General features: G+C 38.4%; 2 protein-coding genes across 5 annotated transcripts in view; both read right to left on the bottom strand.

The window, feature by feature from the left end:
* nrn1l.L (neuritin 1 like L homeolog) overlaps window positions 1–1,095 on the bottom strand; it is a 38,567-nt gene extending 37,472 nt beyond the window's left edge. Inside the window, exon 1 of the mRNA XM_041590088.1 lies at window positions 580–1,095. Coding sequence (XP_041446022.1) covers window positions 580–655 — 76 coding nt within the window. The 5' untranslated portion in view covers window positions 656–1,095. The remainder of the gene's footprint in view (window positions 1–579) is intronic.
* Window positions 1,096–4,495: 3,400 nt separating this feature from the next.
* Window positions 4,496–25,656, bottom strand: part of edc4.L (enhancer of mRNA decapping 4 L homeolog) — a 106,965-nt gene continuing 85,804 nt past the window's right edge. For all 4 annotated transcript variants that reach the window (XM_018256430.2, XM_041589131.1, XM_018256432.2 and 1 more), the window contains 7 exon segments: window positions 24,603–24,758; window positions 15,664–15,779; window positions 15,241–15,406; window positions 13,724–13,910; window positions 10,073–10,292; window positions 7,676–7,839; window positions 4,496–5,152 (listed from right to left, as the gene is read on the bottom strand). In XM_018256430.2, the coding sequence (XP_018111919.1) occupies window positions 4,960–5,152; window positions 7,676–7,839; window positions 10,073–10,292; window positions 13,724–13,910; window positions 15,241–15,406; window positions 15,664–15,779; window positions 24,603–24,758 (1,202 nt within the window). In that variant the 3' untranslated portion in view covers window positions 4,496–4,959.

The following is a 25,656-nucleotide window of genomic DNA, read 5'->3' as shown; positions in this document are numbered from 1 at the left end:
GCTACGAAAATAGCCGAAGCCAAAGTACCGACAAAGCGAAAAGACCCAAAGTCACGAAAACAGCCGAAATTTAAGTCCTGAAGTGACGAAAAGACCCGAAGTCATGAAAACACATGAAATTGAAGTCCTGAATCGGCGAAAAGACCCAAAGTCAAGAAAGGAGATGAAGCTGAAGTCCTGAAGCCATGAGTTCAAACCCAGTGCAAACCACAATATCTACAAATTAGTTTAGGGACATCTCCCATTGACTTAAACATGACCTTAACAGGTTTGTGATGGTGGATTTTCTGATTCTGGCTTTTTGCAGCATTTTTTGACCACAAAAAAATCGAGTTTATTTAAAACATTCAGTAGATGCAGGGGAATGACCTAGATTATTAAATTGTACAGGGCAGGGACCTCCTAATTCCTATGTCTCTTCGAGCACATGGAAATCTTTGTAACTGTATGTCTTTATTATTTGTTTGACAACCCTGTTTTACTTTATAGTACAGTGCAGTGCTACATATACAACTACCTTTACATAAAGATAAACATACAGTATATCTCATTATTGTAAAAAAAGATGTTGCTACTTACCTAACTGAAGAACTAAGACTAGGATGATCCATTGCTCCCCCCACAAGGAAATTGACATTTTTTTAAAGGTTAGCATAACAGCCAGTTGTGATTGCTAAGAATGTGTTCCTTGTTTTACAACTTGTCCGTTTTCTTGAAAATTAAATAGTGAATTTCTTCAGTTTGGTCAATTACGTCTCTTTTGTATATATTGATAAAGTATATGAACTGTAGAAAATTCCTTTTTAAAAGTGCTGAAATGTAAAGGTTAGAGCAATAGCAGCTTCTAACCCTCAGTAGAATAAATCTGTTCTCTCTGCCTTCACTCTCAAACTCTCAGCAGCAATACAGCCTAATGCCGATTAATCCCTTCAAATCCTCATGGAATAGCATGTAATTTCTACAGACTTTATTGACGTTAACCAAATCACTGCCTTTCACATTATGTCACAGATATTAACATTACATGACCCTGTTTATCATTTGCTGAGATGGTTAAATTGCAGGACGAGAGGACCGTTAAATCTGCAAATGTGTAATACACACATATGGCATAAAAGGAGTTCACCAGCCTGACTGTGATTAGTAACCAGCCCTGTCTGGTCTCTTATTTTACACACGACATCTTGATATCAGCTTGAGTCACAAACACACCCCTCACCGTAGATGACATCTCAAAAACATCTCTACAGCATACACTAATAATAATCTGTGAAGCTGCACATACTTCAGGTGACAAAACTGACCATTAACATCAGTAAGCATATATAATACTTTGTGGTGTGCAGGCACTTTACTTATATTAGAATGCAATCCTTAAAAATGTATATAGTGAATAAAGTACCCCCTATTGTAAAATATAAGGATATTATGTTACATGACCACATAAAAGGCAGAATGAGGCAGAAGGCCGAGTGTATTTATACAGGTCATGCAACTTCGAGGTGACTTCTAATATCCTCATTTTTTGCAAAAGGGGGTAATTTATTTATTATAATACACACGTTTCAGTGAGTCATGTGACAGATATTACATACCTAAGCTCCAGTTATAACTGAGGACTTCACTAATAGAAGTATATAATTTACAGGATATTCATGACTCTTGTGTATTATATAAATGTAACCTTGAGAGGGTACCAATTATAGCTGCCCTGGTGCTTCTTAGTTCGGAGCAGCCAACTATCATTCATTGTAAACTGTGACTGACATGGGAATGTTAAAATTAAACCTAAAAGCCTCTAATTCTAAAAATCTACAGCCACATACAAACCAGTCCCCAACTGCACTAATCATATAAAGGTCACCATATGTAATACTTCTAAGCCATAACCAGCAGCTGGATACACTGTGGATTCTCAGGGTCTGTCACAGACTGCACCTCAGTGACACATGACCTAATTATGACTTATATAATTCCAGTAATTGAGATGTTAACTTAAGGATCAATTTAAAATAAACCAATTCTAGGTTATCCCTTTCCTCTTTCCATTTAATAAGATCTGTGGCGGGGTGGGGGTCACTGCAACGATTAGCCCTACAGCTGCCTATAAAGATCTGCAAAATGAATATTATACATATATATTAATTTATGATTGGTTTATTTATTAAAGGTCGAGTTTGTGAGGGTTGTGAGTTTTTTTCTACCTCGAATAAACAATTGACAAATTAAAAGAGAAAATCAGAAATAGGGGCCGGTCTAAAATGGAACTAAGCTCTCTTTGAACGCGGGGGGTGTATGCCCTCTGGCCCTGGTGCCTTGTTTACATAAATTTTTAGCTTTATGCTAAAAATATATATATTTATGAATCATATTCTGAGCCACTGACTGGATTAAGCTGAGCCAGCAATGCAGCTATAAAGTGAGCCTGGGAACTCTGGCTCCTCTATTGTATACACTGAAGAAAATAACTGATTTAGCACATTTACCTTTTCTGTACCTGTTACAACCATACTGGTACCATTATTTAAAGGAGCAACACTCTCAACCCCAAGGACTGTAGATCATGGGTTTTTAATCAATTAAATAGCTATAACTAGGAAAATGTCCAAACAGTGCAGCCAAGCATCCTGGATGCTGAGGAAAATTACAAACATAACTAGACAGAGGGTTACCACAAGGCTCAGAGGACTTGAACTTACATTTAAGTATCTAGAAAAAGGGCCTGGCTTTCGACCATGTGGAATGTGCATAGCCCTGGGGGGTTATGACTTATGAGGCACTTTGGCTTCTAGTTATTATGTCTGAAACCCTCTCCCCAAATCAGGATTAATGGTGCTCTTTGTCCCTCTTTCCACTTGACAATGACAATCAGACAAGACTGGCCCCTGTTTGTATTTGTTATTGATTCCCTGGCCCTGTATATCAGACATGCTCTTAAAATTGCTGGCTTTAATATGAATTTATATCTATAGAAGAAACCACTAAAAGTCCTTCATCTGTGATACGTAGTCCCGGTTACAGTTGCAGAATGGTACCAGTCCTATTCATTTCCTTCCAGCACATATGGTGGAGGTGCCCAAGAGTAAACATACATACATAACATAGTAAATTTGGTTGAAAAAAAGACACGTACATCAAGTTCAACCTTTTTGTCTATATATGACCTGCCTGTGAGTTGATCCAGAGGAAGGCAAATTTGATGCCTCTCCAATTTGCCTCAAAGGGGAAAGGGGTTACTTCCTGACTCTCAAGATAGCAATCAGACTAGTCCCTGGATCAACTTGTAGTAGGAGTTTTCCATAAACCTGTATTCCCTCCGTTGCTAAAAAGCCATGGTCCAACCCCTTCTTAAATCTAATGTATAAACTAGTATGACTGATTCAGGGAGAGAATTCCACAACTTCTTAGCACTCTGCAGGCTCTCTGTTTTGTGATCCATGGGATCTTTAGATTGGACCAAACTGGATACTGAGGCCACCACTCTGCTCCATGTATTGTTAACAATTAGTCAAAGTGTTTAGGCGAATGCTTGCAAACTCCCCTGCCAATCCTTAATAGTCTCTCTGTGAGTAGAAATCTTAGTTAATGATCGGTGCCTGTGGGGAAATAAATAGAAATAATGTGGAAAGATTTCTTACTTACAGACTGCCAGTCAGTTTGCATGTAGTTAAACTGACCATTTTGTTTCTTCTGCAGCGTGAAGCATATGTAAACCTAGTGGCAGATTAAAAGACATAAAACTGTTTTATATAGCTAAAACCAATGTGTAAAATATTGTGCTCACAATCTGGAGAATATAAATAGTCACCGGAATTTTGTTGCGCCAAAGATAAGCTGTCATGCCATAGCGCATTGTGCTGGTATTATAGGGGTAAACAGTGGAAACATTTGGTTTCTGGCTCACAGAAGGACCCTTAATTAGATATTCCACGAAAGCTAAATAATTGAAAAAAGCACAAGTACCCCTTGAAAAATATATTTTTTTTCTATACAGACATTAAAGAGCAAAACAGCCTGAAGCTGCTGCCTTTGGCACATGCCTCAGGTCATTATATAGAAAATATGGAGCTGTATGCATATTACTTAAAATCAGTATTCTTTACTGAAATAGCATAAACCTATTCCACAGTACTGTTCAGATATTATTATAATATTGTTCACATCATTCCCTGCTCCAGTGGAACTTACAACCTATGGTCACCATGACATTCACACACACTATGGGCAATTTTTTCAGGATTGTGTGTGTGCGTGTGTGTGTGTGTGGGGGGGACTGACCGTAGGAAACCCACACAAGCATGGGGGGCATATCCTTAAAGGTTGTTCCCTGGCTTCTGACCCCAGTGCTACAAAGTAGCTAACCATTGTGCCACTGTGCTTGGACATATTAAAAAAAAAAAGATAAATATGATCCAATGATGAGGTACTATAACCATCTTAAGACAAGAGGAAACCACAAAACTTAAAGTTTTGTTTTATGAAACAGGTAGCCATGTTGAATGAAAACAATGCTTTATTGGTATGCGTACAGGCACAAAATAACAAGAGTTAAAATTCAGCCTAATGATAAACAAATATAAACTTTTCCGCATTCAACAACTTATTTAAACTTTAAAAGAAACCAAATTATTGTGAAAACCTCCTAAACAGTTTAAGAGAATATGGAGATAGCAATGAATCTGTTGAACATACCAGACTCTGATATAACTTTAGCAATCATATTACAAACAGAAATAAAAGGAACGTGAAGTAAAAATCTGTGTATAGATTCAAAACAAATGATACAGCTCAAGTGAGAACTGGAAGGTAGAAAATGCTTTTTAATCAGTCAAGAAGACTTGGAATATTACACATGGCAGGACGTATACTAAAATAAATGCTTTCAATTTTTAACAATGGGAATTGCCTGAAGATGTTGGTAATTTTGGATCACAATTAAATATTTTCATTGCAGGATCTTTAACTCAGTGTAGGAGGCACCAGTCCTTGTAGCATTATCAACAGACGTCGAGCAGGTTTTTGTAAAGCATTCTGAGGTTCAGCTTGCAAGAACTGGTAAAGTTTCTGCCGCACTTGATTTAAAACGGTCCCCATGTGGTCTCTAGTCACGGGATCGCTGTGATCTAGATTCATCACTGCTTCTTCCAAATAACTAATGACAACAAGAAATGGTAAGGTGTTAAACTGTGGCATCTCTGCATCATCTGATCATACTGATATTGCTGATACTACTGTTTAAAAGAAAGCGGTGATACGGAGTAATACATACACATGCACCTTAAGCATAGGTATAGATTGATATTAAATCATTTAAGGCAATTAGACAAAATATATCATATTGGTTATCAGTCAAGGAATGTGTCCTTGCTCTGTTACAATCACAGCAGAGTTGATTGCCCAAAATGCAAAAACAGAATAAGGTTAACGGCCTCCTCTTCAGAAATTATCTAATGTAACACAAATCTGAGCATGTTCCATAGTGCCATGAAAACGTCTAACTGTCCCAGATATTCTTTTTGCAGAGGAAAATGTTCAGTGAAGCTGGTGAGTTTTTTTTAAAAAAAAAAAAATTATTGTCACCATTACGGTACTTCCAGTTGCACGTGACTTGTGGGCAGATTTATCAAAGGTCGTATTCCGAATTTATGTGAATTTTTTTTTACTTGAATAAATTAGACTATACTCACAACTCGAATGGGAGGTTATTGAAGAAAAAGTTTGAACGTCTAATATTCGATTGAATAGTCCTGACCGAAAATTCAAATCAAGTTTTCCCTCCAAAAGAACTCGAATGTGAGGAAGTCAATTAACATATTCAATTAACAATTCAAAAGTTCAACAGACCTCTGCCATTGACTTGTAAATGAAATGCGCAGGTTTTTAGTGCCGAATATTTAAATTTGAATGGTTTCCATGGTCAAGGTGATAAAGCTCACATTGAAATTTACACTCGAACTGGGGAATTAAAATTGTAATGTATGAATTTTGAAACCAGAAAAAAACTCTAAATCTGCACCAGGTGTGGCTATCAGGGGTCACTAACTCTCTTTCCCACACCTTGCACACAGATTAGACAAATACAAAAGCACCCTAAACACAAACAACACCCACAAAACTCATGCAAAACTTGCTGCCACCAATCTCAGGAGATATACATTCATTTGTAATACAACATACACATGTGATTCCATACAGACTAGCACTTTTATTCAGCATGCAGAGGACTAAGGCTCACAGTTACACACTTTGGGGCTAGGGTGGTTTAGAGCATCAAAGACAACCTTATTAAATTTTATATTTATTATTATAAAAGGTATAACAATGCAAATTGACAAAAAGATATTACAAAAAAAACCAAAACATTTAAATATAGTCACAAACAGTTGTAAAATAAAAACGGAAAAACATAAAAACCAATACTTTTACCCACACATATAGAATTCCTGGTCCTGGAGGCAAGGGGATGAACTTCCAATCTAAATTGGTCCTCCAAAGTAAATCCAAGGTTTAGTAAGAAGAGCTGACTATTTATCATTGATTTCACGGGCATAAGGTAACTGGACCCACCTCCCTACCTCAGGAATGCAAGGGGGTATGGCCTAGCAGGCACAGTTTGAGTTTTTTTTATGACCTCGAATATAATAACTATAACTCCTAACAGGAACATAGGAGAGAAATTATATTCAGTGGTCCTAGATTTATTTACTAATTTCATAGAGAAGAAATATCACTGCTGTGTGACTTGCCCAGATATTCCCATCTAATAGACAGAGTGCCCAAACCTAGTCATGTTTACCGTGGTACTGGTAAAATGATTTTCTGGCCTGTTTATTAACTAATACAGACCCGTATCATGACACATATAAATAATTATATCTACCTACTGTACATGACATGAAAATTACTACCTAAATTACATGTATGTAAATGTTTCATTCATCCTTATCTGTGTGTATGTGGCCACTTTACGGCAATACACTTAGGGCACAGACACGCTCAGATTCGGGGACAACTCAACTTCTTCGGGGTGACTAATCTCCCCAAACTGCCTCCCACCAGCTAGAATGTAAATCGCCGGTGCGATGGTAGTGGGTGCCTTCCTTTTCCCGAAGTCGCCCGAAGTTGCCTCACAAGGTAACTTCAGATGACTTCGGAAAACAAAGAGCTCCGAATGACATCCCGCCAGTGATTTAGGGTCTAGCCGGCGAGAGGAGGTTGGAGCAATTCTCTGTTTTGCGACAAATGTGCATGCGCCAAAACACCGGTCTCATTCCGAAGATTACTGAATCGGCTGAAGATGGCGCCTGTGAACTCCGATGCCTGAATCTGCATCGAGGGCTAAGTAAAACGTTAGGGGCATTTGCCTAACACTTAGGATGGGGGGAGGAGGGTCTATGTAGGGTAGAGGTTTTTAATGTTAGAGTTGAATTCTCCTTTAAAGATGGTATCTGTCCAGAGGGTGGTAGAATTCACTGTATTAGATTCACCTGGAACTGATTTTGCAAGATAGATAACCCATGTACATAAAGAAGAAAAAATGCCACCGATTTGATTTTTTTCAGTTGATTTCAAAGTATTTGCGTTGCTCAATATAAGGCAAAACCAGAAATGCTTAAAGAAACGCAAACGTGTATAGGACTCTGCTTTTCAGGCTAAGATTAGTAAATGTACTCACTTGAGCTTAATTTCAGTACGACTGCCAAAGTCAAACGATAATTGCTGAATTAGGGACAGAAGGACAGGCTGAGTGAGAGGGCATGGATGTTGTCCAAATACTTGTTGTGGGTCTACGGTCTCACAAACATAAAGGATAAGATTAAGGTCTGAGGCGGTTAGTGCCTGGGAAAGAGAGAATAAAAAGGTAATTTGCTGCATACAATGGTTTTATTATAAATAACTTGTTAAAAGCATAGAAAAGAGATTAGATAGAGAGCTCTGATGCTTTATATTACTTATTTTCTTCTCACAGTATACCAAACAAGTCATAAGTTGAACCAAATACGTGCCACGTTTCTAATGACATCACTGATTTTTAATTGCATAGAGAGGATGCCCGGGTTCTTGTTCTGAGAGTTAAAAGTATTAAATGGAAAGTATCACTTCCGAGCCAAATACTAATAGGAAATGAGGCAGCAAAAAACTGATGTAATTAAAGCAACCCAATCATGTTGTAGAAGATAAACACAATAAGTGGTTTATAGGGCTATTATTTTGAAGAGATTGTTTTATTCCTACTTTGATTTTTATATTTTGGAATACATGACACACATAAGCTACTGCAGCAAAAATAAATCTTGACATCATGATTCAGTCTATGCCTAAGTACTGTCCACCACCAAATAGCTCCATATGCAAACTCGTGCAATGTAATTCCACTCTAGCACATAACCATAATTTCACTGTGCTGATTTGATGGCACAAATGGATCTTCAAAATGTGTGGATCAGCTGAGAGACTGTGTGAGGATCGGCAAGAGAAAGTTAATCTAAAAGACTGATTTTTTTTCCCTTACATTCCTGTACATTGTGGCACACAAATTGGCAAGGCAACAGGAGTCAGTGGACAGAACCAGTGAACGAATAAAGATAAAGCGGACACAGAGTAATACTATACTCTAATTTGCTGGCATAGAGAACATTTAGCGTTCCAATGTGCATATTAAAGGGATCCTGTCATCGGAAAACATGTTTTTTTCAAAACGCATCAGTTAATAGTGCTACTCAAGCAGAATTCTGCACTGAAATCCATTTCTCAAAAGAGCAAACAGATTTTTTATATTCAATTTTGAAATCTGACATGGGGCTAGACATTTCGTCAATTTCCCAGCTGCCCCATGTCATGTGACTTGGGCCTGCACTTTAGGAGAGAAATGCTTTCTGGCAGACTGCTGTTTTTCCTTCTCAATGTAACTGAATGTGTCTCAGTGGGACATGGGTTTTTACTATTGAGTGTTGTTCTTAGATCTACCAGGCAGCTGTTATCTTGTGTTAGGGAGCTGTTATCTGGTTACCTTCCCATTGTTCTTTTGTTTGGCTGCTGGGAGGGAAGGGAGGGGGTGATATCACTCCAACTTGCAGTACAGCAGTAAAGAGTGATTGAAGTTTATCAGAGCACAAGTCACATGACTTGAGGCAGCTGGGAAATTGACAATATGTCTAGCCCCATGTCAGATTTCAAAACTGAATATAAAAAAATCTGTTTGCTCTTTTGAGAAATGGATTTCAGTGCAGAATTCTACTGGAGCAGCACTTTTAACTGATTCATTTTGAAATTTTTTTTTCCCATGACAGTATCCCTTTAAATGGACAAAAAATAATTTGAAATAAAAGACAGAAGACAAGTAAAAGTTCACCTTAAATGGCAGTTTAGACTGTTGGTATGATATTCTAAAATAACTTGCAGCCTGTCTTCATTTTTTAAATTTTGTGGTTTTTGAATGAACTTCCTTCTACATCTCCGCAGTTTTCAATATTTATTTGGTTGCAATTACTTCAGCAACCAGACTGCATCATGCTCTGTATTCATGAGTGGTGGGTGGCCACCTGCCCTCTACCCATCCCACTCACTTGCATGTCTTTTAGACGTACACATTATGGAGAAGCAACAGACACAGGCTGTGATTTGGACGGATGACCCTGGCATCAACCCACTATGTTCTGCACCTTGTGCCAGATTTTTTTTGTATCTGGTAAGAGATGCAGGGCACAGCCAGACAGTGGGCAATGGGCACACTGTTGTCCGGGTAGTCATAAATTATCACTTTCATTTCTTATTTAACAATGAAAAATGGATTGTGTGGCACAGATATACCATGTGTTTACATATACAAGCATTGTTTACATACAGTATATACTTGCTGAGTTATATTCAGGAATATTACACTAAGGTCACATGTCTATGCATCATAAGACTCGTAAGGATCATTGTGCCAAACAAAAACATTTTAATTGTTTACCCAAGGCTGTCTATGTGCACGTTCTTTTTTGTAAGCCAGCCTGAGGTGTACTCGAAGAAGACACAATATTGTAATGTAATAGGAAACACCTAAATTGACACACAAAAAAAATTGTACCTGCTGAAAAGCCTGGTTGATTTGACCTTGCTGCATAAGTTGCAGGATGTGTGTTTGCTGGGAGTGAAAATCCATATGTGAGGATGGGATAGGTGTTCCTGCTGCAGATCTCATAGCTTGCATAATGCTAGATGTGACAGCTGCTTGCTGCTCTTTCATAGCATGGCTCACTTCCTCCTTGATGATTCTTTGTACCTGTGATAGGATAGAGTCCTGCATGCTGCAAAAGGCAAACAAACAAGATTAATTGTATAAAATGCCTTTTTGTATTATATGTTTGTATTACATTCACTCGGAATCTAAAATTTACATTGCTTACACTGTGTATAATGCAATTGTTTCGATTTAGAAATACTATTTTGTGTGTGTCATGGGGCAAGATTATATCTAATAAAATAATACATTTACCTCATAATTTATCTCCAATACAACAGAGTTTATCTAAGTAAAAACATTAGACTTTATTCCCATGTAATTGAATGTAGTGAGAGCTGGAATTAATTCGAAGGGGACTTTGCTTGGTCCAGTAACATCAAATCACACGTAAGAATGATTCCCTACAGCATTTTCCAGAGACAATGTACAAAACAAAATCACCAGAAATGCCTCAAACAAAAGTTTGTGGGCAAAGCGGAGTTTATAGCACAACAATATAGTACTGGAAATATTATGGCTATAACACTGTGAATTTTTAGTTTTTGACTTTTTTTGTGTATATGGTACTTGCGTCCTTATGTGCACCTATATATATATATATATATATATATATATATATATATATATATACATATATACTAATACAATCTAGATATCTGTCTTGATGTTCAAACATGTATATAACTTGTTTTTCCTATAACTGAGGAAGGTCGTAGAAAGTGTGTAGACCAATCTCACCTTCATTGCATGCATGCCTGTGGTGCAAATAAAAACATTGTCTTTTCCCCAAATTTTTTGCCATTCAGAAAAGTCTGAAAAGTTCCGCAATCTAAAAGTTGGGTTTGTTCACTGAACAGTTTCATCCCTTCCCTTTCAAAACAGCAGCAGCCTTTGAGCAGTTCATTATCAGAGGGCTTCTCAGTGTATTATTAATTAGTTTTATCAGCCCTCCATGCGCTCTGTTATCCACTGAGGAAAGTGTGAGGCTCCTGAAACGTTTTGGCCACATTCCGCACCAATAAAAATCTGGAGGTACCGTAGGTACACCATTTCAAAGCAGCATCGCTTCTTCATCGTTATTGCTATGCTCCATGTGCTCTGTAACACCAGGAAGTGCTAAAGTGACACTGGTTAAATTTTCTTGTTTAGTGCAAGAAAAAAAACCCTTAAGTATTTCTTAACTAAAACAATAGGCAAAACGTATGTTCAGGACACGCCATATTTGTTGCACTCAAGTTGAAAAAGGGTGTATACTGTCCCTTTAAAGGAGTTTTTTTAGGTTGGTGTTAACAGTTTGATGCTCTATGTCTGCAGTTTTCAGCACTCAGCATGAACTGAAGAGAGCAAGAAGACAGGAAGGTGTTGGGTTATTCTAGGCTTGGCTTAACCCTTTACCTGCCAAGAATGTAGGTACTATGTTCTTGCAGGGAAAAGCCCAAGCACATAGTACCTAAAGTGCTACTCTCTGCATTAGTGGCGATTGCCGCTTCTGCAGAGGGCTCTGGTGCTCTCACAAGCCCCTAGGCAAGGAGCTTGGGGAGCGGAGGGGGTGGTCATGGTCGCAGGACCCACCTTCCATTATGCAGACCACAGCCATTACCGTAGCTTTGCAGTATGGTAGTTTGGAGTAGAAAGACATAATTACCTACTTTGGATGTTTCAGAATGTGTACTTTCCAAAGAGAAAGAAATGCATACCCAATTTGGATTTGGGGGAATGTGTACTTTTCAAAAATATATGGTTTTCTGGGGTGAATGTACTTTTTTTCTACCTTTACCCACCCCAAAATGATGTAAATATGTTGATTTTGTAGTACATGAAATGACAGACCAAATGGGGGGTCCTCGTTTTGGGGCCCCTATATGCCATGTGCTTAGCTAAACCTATACATATTGGACATAAAACTGTTCAGAGGACTCCAGGCTTTAATATTTGGGGTGATTTGTCTTGATACCTAATGGTATGTGGGAAATAAGATGCTGCAGGGTGGAATTTTTGAGGTGATTTTTGGAAATGTCCCCAAAATTGCCAAATTTAGGAAAGGTTTGGGGCTTGGTGCTTTGGAGTAGAAAGACATGCATACCCAATTTGGAATCGGGGGAGTGTGTACTTTACAAAAATATATAGTTTTCTGGGGTGAACATACTTTTTTCTACCTTTGCCCCCCCCCAATTATGTAAATGTGTTGCTTTTGCAGTATCTGGAATTACAGAATCGATTGCTTGAATGGAGTGTCTACATTTTGGGGCCCCTATATGCTACATGCTTAGGTAAACATATACATATTAGGCATCAAACTGTTCAGTGGACTGTCAAAAAAAAAAAATCACCAATTTCTATAAAAAATTATAACTTTAGGAAAGAATTGCATTGGTAGTTTGTCCTTGAAATCAGAAGTATGCCATTTTGTAGAGTGGTGCTTTGGAAATTTGGTAAAGTACTGCTTGGAGATTTCGATCTATACAAGTGAGAAATCTCAATAAAACTATATATATATTTGGTATTGGCGTGTTCAGGAGACATAGACCTTTCCAAATCGGCTGTGTTCTTGTACATAAAATAAATTGTGTTTCTGATATATGTTGTACTATGTGAAACATGATTTTTTTCATTGTATTAGACACTTAGAAGCCTATATTTTTTACATCAAAATTCTAGCATATTTTGAAAGCTCAGGTTGTCCTGAAAAAAAACCATTTATTGTTTTCCAGGGTAAACTAAAAGACCCCCCCCCCAAGGAAAGGCCCTTAAAGTGGAGAGTACAAAATGTTCAAAAATGGTCTGGCAAATAAAAGTACCAATCGGCTGGCAGCGAAAGGGTTATAAATTGCAATAGGTTTTTTTGTTGTATTCACAGTTAACATTCTTGTCTGTATTTATGTATTATAAAAAAACATAACTTTAGGGGGAATATTTTAGTTGCTAATTAAACATGAAAGCTAAGTTTCCACCGTACCCCCCTCCACAGCAAAACTCTATATTAACAAATTTATTGCCACCTGAAGTCAGCTAAGCTCCTAATAGTAAGATGTCAGAGGAACGTAAGATGGTAGCCACTGTTTCCTACTGGCTATAAGCATAGACATGGCAGTACTTGCAGGGCAAGAGATGGTTGTATGGCCTACACATCATAGCTTAATCAGGTAAAAATTGAGGTCCTACCTGGGATTTGTAAAGGCTACTTTCAGAGTTACAAATTTATGAATTGCAAACATATTGTCCATGACTGTATCGGAAACAAAATAAATATTACCACATTTACAATTTATATTTGTAATATTATTACTAAATAGTACTACAGTATTAGAAAGAGAAAACAACCTCAGATTGATGATATATTTGATGTATCTATTAATATAACTGAAGGCTTTTTGTCTATTATAAACAGACAATACTTTCGAGTTTTTTTGGCAGGGGGCAGTTGCTGGCAGTTACACCACCAATTGTAGAGTTATGCTACATTTGTATCATTTGTTCAAGAAGTGTACAACTTACTTTCCCACTGCAATGTGTAGCTGGTGTTGCACTTCAGACCGTACATTGCTAGTAATATTGGATGCTAGCTGGTCTGTTACGGTTTGAAGGGAATCTACCATCTGTTGGAGCTGTGTCACCACAGGGTCACGTGTTTCCTGCTCGTTCATTTTTATGCTTCTCAGGTGAGCTTCTAGCTGTTGCATATCTGTAACAAAAGTAAAAAAAAGTGCAAAAAACGTAAAACAGGTTGGTAGATGTTACACCCAAGCCTTTATTGAAACAGGTTTTTTTTTTTCATCCAAACCCGTTAAATAGTGGTTTTCCATGTAGGACAATTTCCACCTATGGCTATTGCACTTGCTTGAGTAACTTTCTAGTATATTATATGAAATGTCCACACTGATTGGGGTATCAGTATTTTTATGGAAGAAAAAGCACAACATAAGTCTGACAATTAATTACCCTGTCGCCACCGCTCATTGGTCTAGGAACATTATTCTAGTATTCAAAAGCATGACTGTTATGCATTGTGGCATTGATCTTTGAAATGCCTTGGGATTGGAGTATCTTTATCAATAGACTGTTAAGGGAAGGACAGGCTTTACCTGATGTGACTTGCAAACTCATGCAAGATATGATGTTAGGATGGACACTAATATCTGTCTATTATCTGGTTGGCAAGAGGGCACTCAAAAAATTAAACCAATGAAATAGTGCAGTGATGTCACATTTCAACTTTTGTGAGATGTGACACAGGAATGCGACACAGGAATGTACCAATGACAAAAGGGGCAGAAACATTTATTCATCTATTTTTGATCCAAATAAGTGAATGCAGGAGGAATCTGTTTGCACCATGTTTCTGGACATGTACATGTTTCTCTTTAAATGAAATTAGCTAAATTGTGAGCCATGTAGTAACAGAGAGACTATGCCAGAGCGACTTTTTATAAATAGTATAATAAATCTCAGACTTGCTTCCATCTGGTATAGTACCAATGGATTGGAAGACAGCTGATGTAATTCCAATATGTAAAAAGGCATTACATTTACAATTGCCAGGTTGAGATTGTATCTGTGGTGGGGAAGTTATACAATGGTTTGTTAAGAGATCACATTCATGATTATGTTCTTGAGAATGACATTTAAGTTGTACTCAGCATGGGTTTTTTGAAGGGCAGATTGTATCAAGAAAAAGTGCTTTTTATTATGAAGTCAGTAAGAACTTGGACAGACAGAAAGAAAAGATTGCTCCCTGATCTCCTCCTACCCCGATTGAGAGAAGATATGTGGAGTGAAAGCAGGTACTCGCTGGAGGGGCAGGGGCTGGACATGAGTAGAAGAGGTTTGCATCTGGTGCGGGGGGCCCTTGGAGTTGGCAGAGGGAGCCAGGGGAGAGTGTGTGCGGGCCCTTGTTGCAGCAGTCTCGGTGGGCCCAGACCCACCCAGTCCAACACTGTAGGGCACGCAGACCCAGCATCTCTACTTGTAAGCATTGTTACATATCTTTATTTTGGAAAATTGCCCTTTCTTACAATCCTGGGTGCCTTGCTTGAAACTGTTGTTTACTTGTTGAAACATGGACTGACAGCTCCTCTCAAAGGCAGGAAGTACAATACTTTGGAAAGCTTCTCTGTATGCAGAATGAATCACTGTTTGAAGAGAATCTGCAGCTACTCGACCAATGGCATCAGTTACATTCTGGAAAAAAAAAATTAGTTACTTGTGGCCTTCTAGCAGCAATGAGAGCTTTACCGGGAAGAGAGTGTATACAAAATCAAATTACAAAATAATTAGCAAATAAACCAATAGTGACTAACTCAGAGATGTATTTTAGGCAAATGTATATACTTTCTTATGTGGTACAAATGTGGTCTATTTGCATAGACTTAAATGAGAACATCATTCCTACAGCCTAGAAGAAGTGAAGCCTCTTGCTCATTCATTGTAAAACTTACTTTTGATTTAACCATCTTCGTGACATTCTCCTTCAGTACCCCCTCCACAGCAGTAACTTTTGCCGCAACTGAGCTGGTTAACTGCGCCGCTACTGGGTCCAAAGTTTTTGAAATACCTTTAGCATAAACAAAGCATGATAAATTGAATACCTTTTGGCTAAACTTGTTATTGTATAAGTAAAAATTGTAAATAAACCAATTGTGCCACTTTACACTTAGACTGTTAATCACCACAACATACATACAGTTAGGTCCATAAATATTTGGACAGACAACTTTTTTTTTTCTAATTTTGGTTCTGTACATTACCACAATGAATGTTAAATGAAACAACTCAGATGCAGTTGAACTGCAGCTTTAATTCAGTGAGTTGAACAAAAAGATTGCATAAAAATGTGAGGAACTAAAGCTTTTTTTCATGGGCAGGTGTGGGCAATTCCTTCGTTATGTCATTATCAATGAAGCAGATAAAAGCCCTGGAGTTGATTTGAGGTGTGTCGGGGTGTGGGTGTGTGTGCTTGTATGTAGAAGATTTTGCTGTGAACAGACAACATGCGGTCAAAGGAGCTCTACAGCAGGTGAAAGAAGCCATCCTTAAGCTGCAAAAACAGAAAAAAACCATCAGAGAAATAGCTACAATATTAGGAGGGGCAAAATATACAGTTTGGTACATCCTGAGAAAGAAAGAAAGAAAGCACTGGTAAACTCAGCAACGCAAAAAGACCTGGACATCCCTGGAAAACAACAGTGGTGGATGATCGCAGAATCATTTCCATGGTGAAGAGAAACCCCTTCACAACCGCCAAACAAGTGAACAACCCTCTCCAGGAGGTAGGCGTATTGATATCCAAGTCTACCATAAAGAGAAAACTGCATAAAAGTAAATACAGAGGGTGCATTGCAAGGTGCAAGCCACTCATAAGCATTAAGAATAGAAAGGCTAGAAACATCTAAAAAAGCCAGCACCGTTCTGGAAAAACATTTTTTGGACAGATGAAACCAAGATCAACCTCAAAAATATGGAGAAGGCATGGAGCAGCTCATGATCCAAAGGATACCACATCTCTATAAAACATGGCAGAGGCAGTGTGATGGCTTGGGCGTGCATGGCTGCTAGTGGCAAAGAGACACTAGTGTTTATCGATGATGTGACACAGGACAGAAGCAGCCAAATGAATTTTGAGGAGTTCAGAGACACTGTCTGCTCAAATCCAGCTAGATGCAGTCAAATTGATTGGGAGGCATTTCATAATACAGATGGACAATGACCCAAAACATACAGCCAAAGCAACCCAGGAGTTTATTAAAGCAAAGAAGTGGAATATTCTTGAATGGCCAAGTCAGTCACCTGATCTGAACCCAATTGAGCATGCATTTCACTTGTTGAAGACTAAACTCCGGACAGAAAGGCCCACAAGCAAACAGCAACTGAAAGCCGCTGCAGTAAAGGCCTGGAAGAGCATTAAAAAGGAGGAAACCCAGAATCTGGTGATGTCCATGAGTTCAAGACTTCAGGCTGTCACTGCCAGCAAAGGGTTTTCAACCAAGTATTAGAGCTCTTACACATGAGCGTTTTTACCTGCGCTCCCCTGCGTTCCGTTTTTCGGCGTTCAGCCGCAGGGGAGCGCAGGAATAGACACATTTCATTATTTCAAATGGGGCTTTACTCACACAGGCGCGTGTAGGCGCCGAACGCAGGAAAAATGCAGCATGTTGCGTCTCAACCTGCGTTCGGCACCTACATGCGCCTGTGTGAGTACAGCCCCATTTGAAATAATGAAATGCGTCTATTCCTGCGCTCCCCTGCGGCTGACCGCCGAAAAACGGAACGCAGGGGAGCGCAGGTAAAAACGCTCATGTGTAAGAGCCCTTAGAAATGAACATTTTATTTTCAGTTTTTTAATTTGTTCAATTACTTTTGAGCCCCTGAAATGAAGTGATTGTGTTAAAAAAAGGCTTTAACTCCCTACATTTTTATGCAATCTTTTTGTTCAATCCACTGAATTAAAGATGAGAGTCTGCAGTTCAACTGCATCTGAGTTGTTTCAAAAAAAAAGTTTATATATATTACATTAGTTAGCAAAATCAAAAGAGGCAACGTTGGTATATTTTGAAACAAACATTCTTGTGTGGATTGGCAGGTGTTATAAAGGGGAGAGTTTCTTAAAACAAACTTTGCAGCTTTGCTGTAGGGCCTATATGACGACTACAACAGTCCAAAGTGTTCAAACTTTCCTAGCAGATGTATTTGAGCTCACTCAAATAAATGATTCCATTACAAACAAAATTTTACAAAGTAACTGCATTTTGCACAAATCCTGCATGTAGAGAGACATGATGTCTGGTGGTTTAAATAGAGTGAGCGCTAATACATCTTCTAGTCAAAAGGACCCCCCTATGAGATATATTGGATCTAACTGTCAATGATTTTCTAACACCCAACTCCTGCATGAAGACAGAATGAACACATGAAGAGAAGATGCTGAGAGAGGGACAGTGAAGATAAACTTGATTATTTCATAAACATTAAAAACAAATTTTTAATTGATTGTATTTAGAAAGGTATTGTTTGCTGAAGCTTATTAAATATTCATTTTTGCGATAGTTTCCCTTTAACTATAAACCTAAGATATGGCGAAATGAGCTGCTGTGGTTCAACATCTTAGTAAAGTTTCACATGATAAAGTCATGCCTTATCAGACAAGGACACAGAAGATAAATGTTGCATTAATGTAAAATGATTATTAAATATGGACACTTTCGAAAAAACTGTTTTGAGCAAGCAGTGTTGAAAAAAATAGTAAACATATGTGGCTAACAGTTAAAGGGCTGGTTCACCTTTAAGTTAACTTTTAGTATGTTATAGAATGACCAAATCAAACCAACTTATCAATTTTTCTTTGTTTATTTTTCATAGTTTTTTTTAATTATTTGCCTTCTTCTTCTGACTACAGCTTTCAAATGGAGGATCAGTGACCCCCATCTAAAAAGCAAATGCTCTGTAAGGCAACAAATGTATTGTTATTGCTACTTTTCTTTACTCGCCTTTCTATTCAGTCCCTCTCTCCTATTCATATTCTGATCTCGTATTCAAATCAGTGCATAGTTGCTAGGGTAATTTGGACACTAGCAACCAGATTGCTGAAATGGCAAACTGGAGAGCTGCTGAATAAAAAGCTAAATAACTCAAAAACCACAACTAATAAAAAAAAAAAAAATGAAAACCGGTTGTTGCAAATTGTCTCAGACTATCACTCGCTACACCATACTAAAAGTGAACTCAAAAAGGTGAACAACAGAAAAACTTAGTATTTAAGTCAGAGTAATGGAAATAAATTGCAAACAAACAAAATGGTTAGTGCAAATTCAAACAAAAAAGTGATTTGCTCATGAAAGTTAGACTAACTGCCTCAAAAAGGTGTTCAAACACATTATATGCAAAGTTAGCGTCACTAATAGATTATTTTACAGGAATCATCAAAGGGGAGTTTTTTTAACGTTTCTAATTGGGGGGCCCTCAAATGGGCGGGACGTGACGTCAAAAGGGGCGGGCGTGATGTCAAAAGGGGCGGGGCCACGCAACGGAGACCTGCGGACGCTAGAAGAGGCAAAAGAAAAGGTAAGTTGCAGGGGATTGGGGGCAGGCCGAGGGCTCCTTTTGATTGTATTACAAATTTACCGGCAGCTATATTGCCGGTAATTTTGAAATACCGGCCCCGGCAGGTATTTTACCGGCTAAGCCGGTAAAATACCGGCCGGGTGGCAACCCTACCCTGCACTGAGTTTGTGCTGCAACAACCATAGCTAGTTAAACAAATGTTCAGCGCTAAAACGTGATCTTCACAATCAAATGTCCAATATCCGATTAGTGAATTGGAGCTTCCTGAATCACTGCCTCTGTGCAGGAGCCCCCCTTTAGTAAACCTAAACCAATATGGCAATTTGGAAGGTATCAATATGCATAAGCATGTCAGACGCATATACAGTGAAAAAAAAAAAAAAAATTAGTGAAAAAGTTTGGGAATCCCTCTCAGCCTGCATAATAATTTACTACATTTTCAACAAAAAAAGATAAAAGTGGTATGTCTTTCATTTCCCAGGAACATCTGAGTACTGAGGTGTTTTCTGAACAAAGATTTTTAGTGAAACAGTATTCAGTATGTAATTAAATCAAATGTGAAAAACTGGCTGTGCAAAAATTTGGGTAACCTTTTGCTAATTTGAATGCATGTAGCTGCTCAATACTGATTACTGGCAACATCAAATTGGTTGGATTAGCTTGTTAAGCCTTGAACTTCATAGGCAGGTGTGTCCAACCATAATAAAAGGTATTTAAGGTGGCCAATTGCAAGTTGTGCTTCTGTTTGACTCTCCTCTGAAGAGTGACAGCATGGGATCCACAAAGCAACTCTCAAAATATCTGAAAACAAAGATTGTTCAGCATCATGGTTTGGGGAAGGCTACAAAAAGCTATTTCAGAGGTTTAAACTGTCAGTTTCAACTGTAAGGAATGTAATCAGGAAATGGAAGGCCACAGGCACAGTTGCTGTGAAACCCAGGTCTGGCAGGCCAAGAAAATTACAGGAGCTGCATATGTGGAGGATTGTGAGAATGGTTACAGACAACCCAAAGATCACCTCCAGAAGACCTGCAAGGACATCTTGCTAAACATGGTGTATCTGTTCATTCTACAAGTTAGCGCAATTTGCACAAAGAACATCTGCATGGCAGGGTGATGAGAAAAAAGCACTTTCTGCACTCACACCGCATCTGTATGCAAAAGCTTGATTTATACAAGCCACAGTCATTTTGGAACAAAATGATTTGGACTGATGAGAGAAAAATGTAATTATTTGGTCATAACAAAAAGTGATTTGCATGGCAGAAGAAGAACACCGCATTCCAAGAAAAAAACAATTATTATTCAATTTATTATCCAATAAACTATATGTCACTGCTGAAATACTACTGTTTCCATAAGGCGTGTTTTATATTAATAGAAAGTTGCTACTTTTAAAGCTCAGCCAATATTAAACAAAACTCCAAAGAATTAAGAGAGGTTCCCAAACTTTTTCATATGACTGTATGCATGACATCACTTGCGCATGCACAAGACTTGGGGACATCGCCATAGGTAATAAGGAAGTATCTTTAAAAAGGATGTAGGGGAAAAAGGCTTGAATCCTTCCTCCTCCCTGAGGAAGCATGGCAGCTAACCATGTGAAACGCTTTGGAATCAAATGTATTCATCTGTTTTTCTACCAGCTGTACCTACAGTATATTGGATATTTTGTAAGTAGCCCATTTTTTGTGTTTTATTCCTTTCCATTCGACTTAATACTGTTCTATATTTGGCGAGTAGGCTGATTCACTGGGTATGCAGTAAAGGAGAGATTACACAAGTGCACAAGTTACTGAGTAAAAAGGTCTAGAAGCTCTCTGTTTGTTTAGGATAGCAGCTGCAGTATTAGCTTGGTGTGACATCACTCCCTGCTCACTTATAGCTCTGGGCTCAGATTACAGCAGAGAAGGGAGGGGGGAGAGGAGCAAACTGAGCATGCTCACGCCGGGGGAAGGAGGTTTAAGTTGAAGGCAGGAAGTCTAATACAGAAGCCCATGTGTAAGCAATAGAAGGAAAGAAATGCAGTGTTTTTTTAACAGAGGACTCAGAGCAGCACTACTTTGAGGGTTTACTGGTATATTTAGGTGGACCTTTCTGATAAGGCTTACTTAGTTTTAACCTTTTCTTCTCCTTTAAGTGTATTTTATCGGTGATTTTTCACACATCTTTTTGTATATACAGAATTTGTATTGACTTACTACACTATATAATGTTTATCAAATGTGTGCTTCCTTATACGCTTCCTTCTTCTACTTCTACAGTATAACAACCATAGCTACCTTCTGCAAATATGCAAATAGTTCTGCATCTGCCATGTTTGCCACATGAAAAGACATGATCTAGTTAAAGGAACAGTAACACCAAAAACTGAAAGTGTTTTACAGTAATGAAAATATCATGAAGCAAATATTCTGAAGCAAATATTCTGAAGCAAATACAACAGTTTTACTAGTGCAGGGCAACACTGCATTCTATTTTTATTACTTTAAAACAATTAAATTTTTTGATGTTACTGGTCCTTTAAGGCACAATATCACATTGACATTTAACTTCCTACAGTTTGTTTCTTATATTTTATTTATAAAAGATTTGTGTAGTGTAGTGTGTTTAGTAAAGTAATTTTGGACAGTTATTTGAATCCAATTCCCTGGTGTACTTATATTGCTGGGCAAAATTTCTATTGCAAACACAAATATGGTTACCCAGCAAACATCCTTAAAAGGATTTTGTCATGATTTTTATGGTGTAGTTTTTATTTCTAAATTACACTGCACATAATTGGCTCTACCATGTAAAATTTAATTCCTGAACCAACAAGTGTATATTTTTTTAGTTGTGAGATCAGTGTGTGTAGGCACCTATCTCAGGTAATTTTGCCTGGTCATGTGCGTTCAGAAAGTGCCATTGCTGCACTATGGAACGACTTTCTGACAGACTATTGTTTCTCCTACTCAGTGTAACTGATTTTTACTTGAGTGCTGTTTTTATAGCTACCAGGGAGCTGTTATCTGGTTAACTGCCCATTGTTCTGTTGATGCGCTGCTGGGGGGGGGGGTGATAGCACTCCAACTTGCAGTACTAGCAGTAAAGAGTGACTGAATTTATCAGAGTACAAGTCACATGACTGGGGACACCTGGGAAACCGATAATATGTCTAGCCCTATGTCAGATTTCAAAAATACATTTTTAAAAATCCGTTTGCTCTTTTGAAAAACAGATTTCAGTGTAGAAGTCTGCTGGAGCAATACTATTAAATAATGTAGTGCTGTCCAACTTCCAAAATTTTACTGGCCTATGTGTTGGAGGGCCGATAATAGAACTCAGTGTTGGCCACTCCCCATTTTAAACTACACCCACTGTAAATCACACCCGTTACCACAAGAACTTGTTAACGGTGGTAGCACACCAAAAAACCAAATGGTTGGTGCTCACTGCAGGGAAATCCTTCATCACTCATATATGAAAAATTGAAGTCATGTTAAAACATACCCTTAAATCCATATGCTTCATCCTCCCCTGTGGATAATACAACAACCCCCAACATATGATTAAACACCTTACTGGCCCTTAACAACAATTTCCAAATGCTAACAAACCCCAAGAACAAACCCCTAACAGGCTTACATTCCACAGGTAGCGTAGGGCAAGCAGAGAATGGCATACCCAAGCAGCACTGGGCAAGCAGAGAATAGCACACACAAGCAGCACCAAGTAAGCAGATAATGGCACACCCAAGCAGCACTGGACAAGCAGAGAATGGCACACAAAAGCAGCACTGGGCAAGCATAAAATTGGCGTGCACAGGCAGCACTGGGCAAGCAGACAATGGCACACACAAGCAGCACTGGGCAAGCAATGAATGGCACACCCAAGCAGCACTGGGCAAGCAGAGAATGGCACACACAAGCAGCACTGGGCAAGCAGAGAATGGCATACACAAGTAACACTGGGCAAGCAGAAAATGGCACACCCAAGCAGCACTGGGCAAGCAGAGAATGGCACACACAAGCAGCACCGAGTAAGCAGATAATGGCACACCCAATCAGCACTGGGCAAGCAGAGAATAGCACATCCAAGCACCACTGGGCAAGCAGAGAATGGCAAAGACAAGCAGCATTGAGTAAGCAGAGAATGGCACGTACAAGTAACACCGGGCAAGCAGAGAATGGCACACACAAGCAGCATTGAGTAAGCAGAGAATGGCACACACAAGCAGCACTGGGCAAGCAGAGAATGGCACACACAAGCAGCACTGGGCAAGCAGAGAATGGCACACCCAAGCAGCACTGGGCAAGCAGAGAATGGTAAACACAGGGAGGGAAGGCAAAACAGAGCAGGAGACAGGGAAAGATATTCTAATATGTACTACATATAGTGACACAGTGCTGGTGCCACATTAGCATTTTGTATAAAGTGTGAACATGTGATCAATGTGGGCAGTTTCAGTCTGGGTCTCAGGTGTGAACAGTACAGGGCTGTAGGGGTGTGAACAATAGAGGTGTTACAAGTGTGAACAATGCAGGGGACTAGTCTGAATTTGAGGTTTAAACAATGCAGGGGCCAGTTAATCTCTGCAATGATACCTTTTAAAGTTTACATATGGTAATCAGACACAGCATGTTGGGGGCCACAGAAGGGGGGCTGCCAGTTGGACAGCCCTGAACCAATGTGTATTGAAAAAAACATGTTTTCCCATGGCAGTATCCCTTTAAGAATAAAAAACAGACAGCAGGCAGACCAGACTCAGATTGAGTAACAATCAGGTTGAAAAGATACAAAGTTCATGCTGATCTGTTAGTAGCTTCACCTCAGACTCATGAATGGGGGTTAGGTATTTGGATCATCTCTTTCTGTTACTTTTGTCATAATAGCAACATTCTGTACTTGTATTTAAAATGCAAGTTTAATATAAGGGTATTGAATATAAATGACATTTTCATTACAATTAGTGGCTATATATTATATATATATATATGGCTATATCAGGATCAGCTTGTGAATGAAATGGCTTTTAAGGTCCTTTTTCACAAAGTGGTTAGTGTTTTGTATATATACATGAAATGTTTACAATTATTGATTGTGTGTATAGTAAAATGCTAAAAGTATTTTTGAAATATGGGATGGTGTGGACATTAAGTGAAATGCCCTGGTAGTGATAAATTGTTGTGTAAAAACAGTATGTGCTGTAAGAAGGAACTGTTGAGGCAGTCACCTCCATACTTTTCTATATGTTTACAGACCTTCGGCACAACCTAAATAAAAGGGGTTGGGTTACTGTGGGTCTACAATTGTATAACACTATAACAATATTACTTACACTGAGAAACAGTCTTTTTCATTTCTTCCCTTATGATCTTATCCACGCGGTTACTAAGAGATCCAGACAATGAATGAGAAAGTTGTTGTGAAAGGTATTCCTGCAGCTGACCATTCCTTTCATGTCCATCACTTAAAATTCGCTCAACTCTCCTTTCTGAATTATAATGGGTATTTAGTAGAATAACAAATGTGCTTTTTTTATTTTATTTGCATTCCAAAGATCAGAAAATGTCTTCCAAATGGTGGAGAGAGTGAATGTCTTAGAGGGTTACATTATTTTTTTAACAAATTTTTGACAAATTTTCAGTGCAATTCAAGACATTCTAAACACAGAAGTAGATTCAAAACGCGATGGGGGCCATGTCATGATCAAACTACAGATAAAACGAAACAGAAGACTAGACTAAATCACAAAAACGTATACCAAAATAAAAGTCGCGACATAATCAAAACTCCCAAACAACTTTGGGCTCAAAGAATATCCATTAATAAAAATGATGATAAAAGACAAGATAAAGTCCAACCAAAGGAACAAATATCCATTTGATATGAGATATAAATTATGTATAGCAAACAGCACATTTAATAACAAAAACACATCACTAATAATTGCTTTATTGGTCCCTTATTTGGACTTTGCAGATCATTTAAAGAGAATTCAACCCTAAAGTTAAAAAACCCTACCCTACATAGGCCCCCCCTCCCCCCAGCCTTAGTGTTATCCCGGGCAAATGCCCCATACGTTTTACTTACCCCTCTGTGCAGATTCAGGCATTGGAGATCACGGGGCATTTGTCTGGGGTAACATTTAGGCTGAGGGGAGGAGGGAGGGGGGTCTATGTAGGGTTGGGTTTTTTTTAACTTTAGGGTTGAATTCTTCTTTAAACTGTGTTAAACAAGAGCCTTCCTTATTAGCTCTTATATGGAGGATTATTAAATAAACTAATCATAGTTTTATGTACAAATTGTAGACTTCTCACATGTCTGCATTCATTAGCTGATGTTTAAAAGCTCCCTGCTTTTCCCAAAGAGCACCTTAGTAAAAGGTGCCA

Source organism: Xenopus laevis, chromosome 4L, assembly GCF_017654675.1.
Source record: "Xenopus laevis strain J_2021 chromosome 4L, Xenopus_laevis_v10.1, whole genome shotgun sequence".
Taxonomy (NCBI): Eukaryota; Metazoa; Chordata; class Amphibia; order Anura; family Pipidae; genus Xenopus; species Xenopus laevis.
This window is presented reverse-complemented; position numbering and strand designations above follow the sequence as displayed.